The 11,201-nt window shown below is 34.0% G+C and overlaps 1 protein-coding gene across 1 annotated transcript; it reads left to right on the forward strand.

Annotated features, from left to right (window-relative positions):
* The first annotated feature begins 4,244 nt into the window (after nucleotides 1–4,244).
* Nucleotides 4,245–4,760, forward strand: LOC107019734. Its single transcript, XM_015220113.1, has one exon. It carries the CDS (start codon nucleotides 4,245–4,247, stop codon nucleotides 4,758–4,760), a length of 516 nt encoding a protein of 171 aa, XP_015075599.1.
* Nucleotides 4,761–11,201: the final 6,441 nt, after the last annotated feature.

Genomic DNA, 11,201 nt, shown 5'->3' on the forward strand with positions numbered 1-11,201 from the left:
CTAAATAATGCTATTATTACTAATCTTGAGATATCCAGTTCACCAACAAAACCATTTATAAAATATTGAAATAAAAACCTTAACACTTGGTTCGATGTTCTCTAGAAATATTACAATTATTCAAATAATAATCACCATCAAACAAATTATAACTGTCTTTAATGAGTTATGTGCAATATTACAATGCAAATTAGTTCAGACATACACAAGCATATGTCTATTGGCAGGATCAATTAGATGACATCCTCATCAACATCGACATTGCATAGCCTAAACCAATGATGAGATTGTTGTAGAATTGCTGATGATTCCATTTATCCAGATGTTTGAGTACATTCTTCGATACTGGACTTTGGACATGGCCAAAAGTTTGGAGATCGGGTCTAGGAATGTGTGTTAACGTGTGGGATGTAACTGAGGAGAATGTCCCTAAGAAGTATCAAGGTGGAAGTATTTTTCTTAAGTTAGTTGTACACTGATGACATTTCTCTTTCGTGCATAAAACTGTTCAAAGGTTGCAAATTGGGCACTGGTGATGAAATCGACTTTATTGGGATCCTAAATCTTCAAGTTTAATGTTCAAATTGATTTCTCATCGAGCTTAGTGAAAAGGTCCAAGAATGTAGGACCAAAAAACAACATTCTTCAAGTCTTTTGTTTAGTATTACCCTTTCATATAACTGCAACCTATATTTGATTCTGAAATTGGAATATTTGCGTTATGGAGTATGATGGTTCTTGAAGTTCCCAACAATCCCCTTTTGTGCTTGTGTTTTCATTAGTGTTCTTTAATATGATTGTAGTTCTTGGGGTTTTGTGAAATTTCACAAAGCCGTAATAGTTTACAAGTTTTTATGCTCTGGAAAATCTTTTAATTATATGCTCCTCTTCTAGAAAGGAGCTTATAGTGAGAAATAAGTTGCTATACTCACAGAAAATGCCTGGAAACCTAACATGACCTAATTAAGGACCCCCTTCCGCTCACAAACTCAATGGTATAAGATTACCCCTTAATGATCAGGTTGAATCTTTAGCTTGGTGGACTCTATATAGTGTTAGACCTATGATATTTCATAACAACTACTGATTTAGGCGAAGTTACCAAAGCATGTCGAGTTAAATGTCAAGAAGGGAAGATGAAGAACAGAACTGCATCGAATGATATAAGATTCTCAGAGGAATGTGATTTCTAAATTGGGCAGATTTTGCAACAGTATAGGGTCTAAACTCTTTCAATCATATGACTGGAAGCTTTTGAATTAGCACAATAAGAACGTTACATTCATTCAAGTCTTTATTTCCATCTTTTTGCATAATCAAAGTTGCTGGCTGCTCAACTGTTTCTGAAAATTGTAGATGATAACTATATAGGAAAAAGAAATATGAGTTAAAATTGGGCAACATGAGTTGCTGGCTGTTCAACTGTTGAGCATGGCCTTTAGAGACAGAGCATAGTGATCTTAGGCATATTCATATGCCTAAGTTGTCAATAATTGCCCATAAATTGCTTGAATCGAAGAATAATCTTGAGTCTATTAGCTTGATTATGTTATAACTGTGATGATTGTGCACTGACACACATGATTAGTGATTTCAGGAACTCTCGAAGGAATTGGAGTTGGAACAAAGAAAGAAGGAGCAAATACGTGCAGAAAATGGCTAAAGGAAAAAGGCACAGTGGGTGGAGCACTGCTAGGCGCTCCGCACCAAGGCCTGAAGATCAGAAGAAGTTTTGGAGCACATTTCTAGGCGCCTCGCGCTAGCCCCAAAATATCGGAGAGTTCAGTCTTGGCACACTGCTAGGCGCACCGTGCCAGAGTGTGAAGTTCAGAAAAGTTTTCATGGTGCACCGCGCCACAAGGGGAAGTTCTGCAAAGTTTTTGTGTTTTTTTATAGGTGCGTCGCGCCAAGGTGATTAGAATAAATTGACTTCATTAAAAAAGATAATTCAAGACGAAATAAGATGATGTTTTGATTGAATAAGCCTAAATGCCTGAACAACTTTGAGAGGAACACAAGGATAATTTATAGTAGGTGCAAGAGCTATTTGTCACATGTATTTTCACATTATTTAATGTTTTCATATCATGAGTCTATTTGTCACCTGTATTATCATATTATTTAATGTTTTCGTATTACAAGTCAATCTATCATCAATAATTTAACTTTTATTTAATATTTCACATTATGTGAATCTATTACTAGATTTACACATATATTGTTATATAGGGAGGAGATCTTTGAAACAACATAAAGTTATCTATGTGTGACCTATATGTCACTGGTTTGAGTCATAGAAAAAGTCAATAATGTTTGTACTAGGGTAGGCTATTTACATCACTCGTCAGGCCTTCCCTTGGGCCCCGTTAAAACGAAATTCATTCTTTAAAGACTTTTCTTATGGAGGACTAAAAATCAAGACCACTACATTTGGGGTACGCCTTGTGAAACTTTTTGAAATTTGATGACATATTTGAGTCTTTTCTCTTTAATAAATGACCTTCTTTTAAAATAAGTTCTCACACATTAAGTTACTTTTCCGGTAACAGTCTAAAGATCCCTTTCTGACTACAAAATAAAATTATGTAAGTTATTACAAACATCAGACAATAACCTATTATGGCATATCTAAGGTTGGAGAAATATATGAGAAGACATTATATCTAATCTAATTACTATTATCCGGAAGGATAATTTCTCAATGGTTATATTTTGAACAAGGTTTACATAAGGACAAAATGTAAATGGTAATCTATTTGCTTAAATCAGCCAAATAAATAAGAAAAAAGTGACATAAATAGTTGTTTATCAAAATAATGATCTGGAAATATATACTCTGGTCAGTTTCATGCCATCAAACGCTTAAGATAAAGCATGCAAAGTTAACAACACATCAAGGATAAAGACTCAAGAGCTAATAGAGACTCCCCAGATATTTGATCTGTATACCGTGAGGCACATCAGGAAAAATATCAGCTCGAAAGAACTCACTTTTGAAAAGATGCGGATTCAATTTTCTGCGACGTTTATGTACATTCTGTTGGAAAAAATACAGCAATATTGATATTAGATTGGAATTATAAAGTAATAAATAACTTATCACAAACACTGTATCGTGGCAAGCCACTACCTTGAAAGCGATTTTGGCTCGACTCCGGTGTATATTATTGTAGCCGGTCGCTCCCCAAGGTTTCAAATTTACTCTCAAACACGCGCACTCGTGGTTGAAAGTTTGGGGATTGATCCAAATCAATTGCCCAAATATATTCTAAGAATAAGAAGAAAGGAGGAAAAAGTTTTTTTCTCTTCTTTTTGTTTATGTTGGTAAAGTTGTCTCTTATGCTCACCAAAGCCTCTTCTTACTTAGGATTTGCAAGAAAAGGAGTTACAAGTAGGAAACTTTAATTTTATAAATGTATTATCAAGGTTAATGTCACTAAAGACCATTACATCACTTTTGTTTGGAACATATGTACTTTCACCTTTGAAACATATTTTTCATTTGTCTCTTTGCATTACATTTAGTCAACAAAGTTAAAATAATTAACTCAACATATTCTTCCATACTGGAATTTGGAGCGAGCAAGAAGTTTGGTGAACGGGAACGGGGTGTGTGTTGACTAGTTGTCAGATATAATAGAGAAGAATCACACTAAGAAGTATGAAGATAAAAAATTTACTTTTAGGAAGTTGAGTAATGATGACTATTCTTTATCCTTCGTGAAATTGATCAAGAATCGCGGATTAGGTGTTGGTGACGAAATTGGCTATATTGGTATCCTGATTTATATTGGCTAAAGGTTTGTGATTCACGAATTAATCTGTATTTTTTCATTTGTATTTGTAGATTGAATCTCCGGAATCTCAAATTTTTGGATGCTTCTATACTTGTATTCGCAAGAAAAAATTGGATGATAGTTGTGTAATGAATACAGAATTAAGACCAAAAAAGTTACTTGACCATGTAAAAATTTCTACATCGTCGATGGATATAAGTTGAACTTTTAGTTTTGTCCACAGTACGTAAGATAACAATCTTGGACTTATTATCCCGAATGTAAACGCCAAAATGACACATTTATCATATTTTATAACTCTTCTCTAAAAAAAGTTTAAAATTTAAAAATATTAATAATTTTCTCTGATTCCCGCTTAAAATTGGACAAAACCTAATTTGTGTCTATATATAAGGTGTTCCTGCCTCTCCCCTCTTTCAGTCTTTTATTTCTTCCTTAATTTCTTCAATGTCTGAACATAGGCCTTTGCTTAGCTTGAAGAAGACATTTTTTTATAGTTTTTTTCCTTCAAAAGCTGAAGAAGAAGCTTGTAGAGTTAACAACACTCCACATGTTGTAACTCGAGAACTAGTGGAGATAAGGGACTTATACCCTGCCCCGATAGTCGATCTGCAAAACCCATGGCAGATCAAGAAAAGAATCACCCATGATGAGATCGTTGTAGGAATGCTGATGATTCCATTTCTCGGGATGTTTGAGTACATCCTTCGATACTGGACTTTGGACATGGCAAAATGTTTGGAGGATGGCTTCAGTGTCTGGGTTGACATGTGGGATGTAACTGATGGGAATGTCCCTAAGAAGTATGAAGGTGGAAGGGTTTGGATAAGAAAGGTGTACAATGATGATTTTTCTATTTGGTGCAATGACTTATTCAACGATCGCGGATTGGGCGACGGTGATGAAATCGGGATTTATTGGGATCCTAGATCTGCTAGTTTAGTTTTCAAATTGCTTTCTTAGGTTGGCTCTTGGTGGAAAGGTCCAATAATTTAGGACCAGTAACAAAATAATATTGTAGTCTTTGGTTTAATATTACTCTTTAATATAATTGTAATAGCTGAAGACATAATTATGAAATTGGAATTCTTGAAGTTCCCAATTTAGTCTGCATAATTCCCTTTTTATAGTCTTCTTTTAAGTTCGTGTAATAGTTTAGATAGTTTTGTGTTCTTTGAAAACCTCGAAATGAGATTTATGTGAGAAATTATTTGATATATTCACAGAAAATGCCTGGAAATAAGGACTTAAGACCTAATTAAACACCCCATTTTTGCACAAATACAATGGTACAAGATTATCCCTTCATCATCAAAGCTGAATTTTTAAGTTGATGGATTTCATACAATAGAGTGCAGTAAATAAGATATCTATAAAAAATAAGAGTACAAAGTTTGAATAGAGGAATGTAATTTCTAAATTGAACAGAGATGTATTAACTCAAAAACAACATATTCTGTAATAATGTAGACTGGATCCAGCTTTTGCATTAGCACACGAATAATGTTACATTCATTTAGTTTCCATTTTTCTGCATAATCAAAGTTGCTCGCTTCTCAACTGTTTCTGAAAATCCTTGCTAATAACTAGAGCGAAAAAAGGATAGAAGAAGAAAGGCAACTTCAACTCGTGAAATGTCAGCAGAGAAAAATAAATATTCATAATAGTAGAGTCCACAAAAGCTATATTGGCATCCTAGTTTATTATCAAGTTTATTTTTTTTTTCTAAATTTGGAGTAAGAGTTCATAAAAGATTTCTGGCACAATCTCATGTTATTTGATAACTAAGAGATGAGTGGTTATACAATTCAATTTATATGTTTGCTCCCTATGAAAGATTTTGTGCCTCAATGCATGGTTATACAATCTTGAATGTCATGCCTGAATAGCTACGAATTGAATTAGAATGAACAAAGAACTGATAATTAGATATGGTTGTACAGTTTGGAGTGTCTTATGATAACTCGAGCTATTTGATCACATTTTTTCCAAAATATCTTCTACAATCGTTCTTGAAAGGGATTACACCAAGCACATTCTTTCTCAGTTTGTATATTTCTTTTGATAGAACCTTTTCTGCATTTTTACTTGAATTTGATGTCATCTCGATTTTGCTAATTTGAATTTGTTCTATACTTGAATCCCAGTAACCAGTGTCTGCATTAACATTTGTCATTGTAGTTCACTTAACAAAATATGCATAGGAACATCAAAGAGACGGTGTCCATTTTTCTGCTTTATGGTCTTGTGACTGCAATAAATGCAGCAAGCAGATTCTATGGAGATTGTGACTTGTGAGTAGATATAACGTTGTCACAAAAGGCAAAGTTTTAATGGTCACTCTGTCGACATTGATATAATCACAGAAAATTTCTGGAAATAAGGACCCCATTTCACGTACAAATTCACATGTAAACGATTACCCCAAGCTTGTCTTATCGCAGCATCTACAACATAGATATTCCTTAATCATCAGGGCTGAATCTTTAAGTTGAAGGCTTCCGTACTGTGTGATTGACTTTAATGAAGCAAAACTGTTCGGAATCTCCATAATACTTCTATTCCTTGTGCATGGGAAGAGATTCCTCTGGGTCTTCCAAAAAGAAAAGGTTGAGCTGATATAGTTTTCTCAGATTCTCTAACCGATTTCATCATTCTCAAAAGATCAAGTAGTATGATTTCTGAATGGGGCTGAAGTAGATTACACAGTAACCGCGTTTCGTGAAGAATTTGAAAAAGTGTCAGCGTCTAAGAAGCAGGCGTCTGATGGACTGTTATCTGGCGTATTTTGAGTGCGCTGAAAGAGGAAATCTGTACCTTGTGTAATTTTCTGAATGTCTAGAAAGGTTGTGATCTAGTTAATCATAGGTTATTATGTAACTAAAATTCATTCATGTCTTGGGATGTAATTTATGGTGTTGGCAGTGTCGTAGCGATTGTTTTTTTAGATTTCTTGTTGTAATATCAATGTACCTAGTCTGAAACATCAATATTTGTTCCATTATTTACTATTTCAGCAGTAAAGTAAATAGGTACCTTTTAGTAATCAGTATAAAGATCCCTTTTGAGCAAGTTGATAATCTTATGAGTAAATGTCCGACTATGATCTAAAATTATGTAAGTTATTACTAACATGAGACATTAGCCTATTATGTTGTATCTAAGGTTGTGAAATATATGAGTAGACATTATAGTCGAATATAATATTGTCAGGGAGAATAATTTCTCAAGGGTTATATATTGTACAAAGTTCATATAAGGAAAAAATTCTAAATGGTAATCTATTTGCTAAATCAGCGTAATAAATAAGAAAAAAAATGACATAAAAATAGTCGTTTATCAAAATAATGACCAGCAAATATATACTCTCTTAAGTTTCATGCCATCACAACGCAGAACTGCAAACTTAACAACACATCACCAGTAAAGATTGAAGAGCTAAAAGAATTAGGCCCTTCCCTGATATTCAATTCGAATACTACGAGGCACATCAGGAAAAATATTACCAGGAAGAACTCACTTCTGAAAAGATGCGGATTCCATTTTCTGTGACGTTTATGTACATTCTTCCATACTGGAATTTGAACTAATGATTGGCTGATAGTTGTGTAACGATTCAAGATTAGGACCAAAAAAGTTGCTTGACCATGTAAAAATTTCTACATCGTCGATGGATATTAGTTGAACTCTTAGTTTTGTCCACAGTACGTAAGATAACAATCTTGGAATTATTATCCCAAATGTAAATACCAAAATGAAACATTTATCCTATTTTATAACTCTTCTCTAAGACAGTTTAAAATTTAAAACTAGTAATAATTTTCTCTGATTCCCGCTCAAAGTTGGAATAGAAAATCTAATTCGTGTCTTTATAACGTGTTACTGACTCTCTGTTTTTCAGTGTTTTATTTTCTTGAGAATTGTATCCTTCCTCACTTTCTTTAAGAGGCCTTTGCTTAGCATGAAGAAAACCTTCTTTTACAATTTCTTTCCTTCAAAAGCTGAAGAAGAAGCTTCCAAAGTTAACAACACTCCACAGGTAGTGACTTGAGAACTAGTGGAGATAAGGGACTTATATCCTACCCCGACAATCGATTGGAATACCAATGTCAGATCAAGAAAAACCCTATCCGTGACGAGATTAATGTAAGAATGTTGATGATTCCATTCTTCGATACTGGACTTTGGACATGGCCAAAAGTTTGAGAACAACTGCAGGGTGTGTGTTGTCGTGTGGGATGTAACTGAGGAGAATATCCCAAAGAAGTATGAAGGTGGAAGTGTTCCGTTAAGGAAGCTTGAATAATGATGACTTTTCTCTTTGGTGCATCGAATTGTTCAGGGATTGCGGATTGAGCGATGGTGATGAAATAAAGCTTTATTGGGATCCTAGATTTCCAAGTTTAATGTTCAAATTGCTTTCTCATGTTCGCGCCTAGTGAAAAGGTCCAAGATATTAGGACCGAGAAAATGATCAAAATAGTCCATAATGTATATATGGACTTAGATTGATTTGGTGCCTCATAAGTCATATATGCAGCTTATGGAAAAGGTCCTTTATCTATGTTAAAAACTTATCAATTTAGTCTTTCACCCTAAAACCCTAATTGACACACGAAAAAAATTCTGTCAAATTAAATAGAATAGTGCAACTCACACAATAACAAAAATAACTTTTAGCGGCAATAAATAGACACATTAATAAAGAATGTTAAAGTCTTTACAAGCATTAGTTAAGTGCCATTAGATCCAATGTCTCTAAAGCCTTTAAGGACATATGCAAAGAGTGCTAATTGCCGCTAAAAATACATATTTAACGGCAATTGCTAATTCATTGTCACTAAAGTTCATTTTTGATGTAGTGCCTGACATACAAAAATCTTTATCAAAACCTCTGTCTTCTTGGATCAGTTCCAAACCATGAAAATTCCCTCCTTTCCAGCAAAAAACACTCCCGCTTTTCCAACAAAAAAACCTCTTTTCTTGTAAATCAATCGACACAAGTTTTTCCCTTGTTGAACGATGTTAATCAAAAGAAACTCCAAAGGATCGAGCCCATGTTATGGTAAGAATTTATCTTGCTTTTAGTAGAGGCAATTCAAAATCAGTCTATTTGGTATTCAAAATTTGCAGGGTTGTTAGTACTATTTTTCCAATCGTTTTATATAAGATTCATTTTTTTTGTTTTTGGTGATATGAAAATCTGTCGTTTTGATTTTTTACTATTGGCTGTTTTGGTTTGCGTATTCAAGAATATCTAGAAGTTATGGTGTACAAAAAATACATGTATCGTTACACCTATAATGTGGTCTAAATTGGCTAAAATATGTAATATTTTACTGTAGATTCTGTGTTCGAGGAGTCCTTTTTTAGTATCAAGTTTATCATAAAGGATTGATAAAACATCAACCAGCCAAACAGTATGTTGGTGGTATCATTGACTACTTTGATTATGTTGATTTGAAGAATGTCAATCTTACTGACTTGAAGAAAATGGTCGAATTATGTGGTTACCTGAATGATTCAATAATATTTTGTCATAAATATGAGAAGCTTGGTAACAAATGGAGATTAGTATCCACGGAGGTTGAAGTGCATAACATAAAAAAATTCAACCCCAAAGATAGAGTAGTGGAATTATATTTTGAGCATTTGGACTCTTATTTTGGAATAGACGATCCAATTGGGATTGGTTGCAAAACTAGTTGCATTATAGAGAATGAAGATGTTGTTGGACCTATTGACAAAGAGTGTGAAAGGAAAAACTTATCTTCGGAAGATGATTTTGAGGATTCTGAAAACTAATTCTCCAATGATGAGGTGATGGTTGATTCACAAGGGCAATATAAACATAGTTTTGATGATGGCAAAGAGCTTGTTACTGGTGAAATTCAAAAGAAGATGTTACATGAAGATGAGGATCCTGATTGTGTCAACTCTGAGGTCAATAAGAGTTTGGATGGTGATTCAGACAATGAAAGTTGTGATTTTCCAAAGCATAATGCAAAAACTAATGGAAATAAATGTTGTTCATCTTGTATTCCAAACATACTTAGAACAAAACTTTGAACATCTTTCGAAGAAAACAAAGTTTAAGAACATTTTCACAAGTAGAAAATTAAAACTAGTAGCGAAACTAGAATCAGAAACTGATTTAAAAAAAAAATATACGAAATATTTTTCTTAAAGAAGAATTGTTGTTAATATGTGTCTAAAGAATCTTACTGATTCCAACAAACTTTGCAGAAACACTAAGTTACGAAGTTTAATGAACCAGTGAAGAACAAAAGAATAGAAGAACTGAAATTAATTCACAAATCTAAAGTTTGTGAAACATGTACCAGAATCTAGAAAATTTTTAATAGGAAAAAGATCAAGTCCACTGAATTCACAGTGTCCCCTTAAGGAAATTATTCCCCTCTAGTATCCGAGGTTTGATTTAGAATATGACCTCCCAGGGTAAAATGATCTCAATCACCAGAGTATAGATACCAAAAACTCCGGTGTCAGCGAACCACTCAACGACAGTAAAGTACACTTAGAATATTAGATTTAGTAGTTGAAGAAGAAGTCCATAAATTCTATTTAAAATGAGAGGAAATCCCTCAATTTATAGAAAACAAAGGATAGTGCGAAAAGGTTCTTATTGTGCCTTACCAGAAAGGTGACAAACCTTTGGAAAAGTCACAATCTTTCAGAAAAGTCGTCACCTTTCATAAAAGTCACAACTTTCCATAAAAGTCACAACTTTTCACAAAAGTCGCAACTTTTCATAAAAGTCACAACTTTTCACAAAAGTCGCAACATTTCATAAAAGTCACAACTCTTCATAAAAGTCGCAACTCTTCATTTTCCATTCACACCTTTTTAAAATCCAGCAATCCCCTGCATGAATGGGGAATGACTCGAAGACAAAGAAACAGACAAGTATGTGTACTTTACAAGCAATAATTCATTGCATCTGGATAAGTAGGTTTCCCCTTGGACTTTCCGTAGTGAACATATGTCGGATATACTCGGTCAATCGGTAGATGCGATATCTTTGAACCGTCGAACTTTGGTGTATACCTAGACAACCATATGTCACACAATTAACCCTTTACCGTTTATGGTTCTTACGGTTGTGTTCGTTTTAGCCATGAACACCTCCTGGTTTCATGAGTGTATAGAGAGATGGGCTTTTGACAATCATCTTCTTTGAAGCGGCTTACACTTCACACTCACATAGGTGATTTCTAACCGTGTTATCGCGTAGATACACTATTTGGTCAACTCTGCCAAACTTAGCAAATCATTAAAACCATTAAGCTTTATTAACTCATTAACAAGCCTTAATGTTGTATCCTTGTCCCTGAGCATTGTCTTCATCATGAGAATGGATTGAGTTTATTGACAATGCCGAAC

The sequence above is a fragment of the Solanum pennellii genome, chromosome 5, assembly GCF_001406875.1.
Source record: "Solanum pennellii chromosome 5, SPENNV200".
Classification (NCBI taxonomy): domain Eukaryota; kingdom Viridiplantae; phylum Streptophyta; class Magnoliopsida; order Solanales; family Solanaceae; genus Solanum; species Solanum pennellii.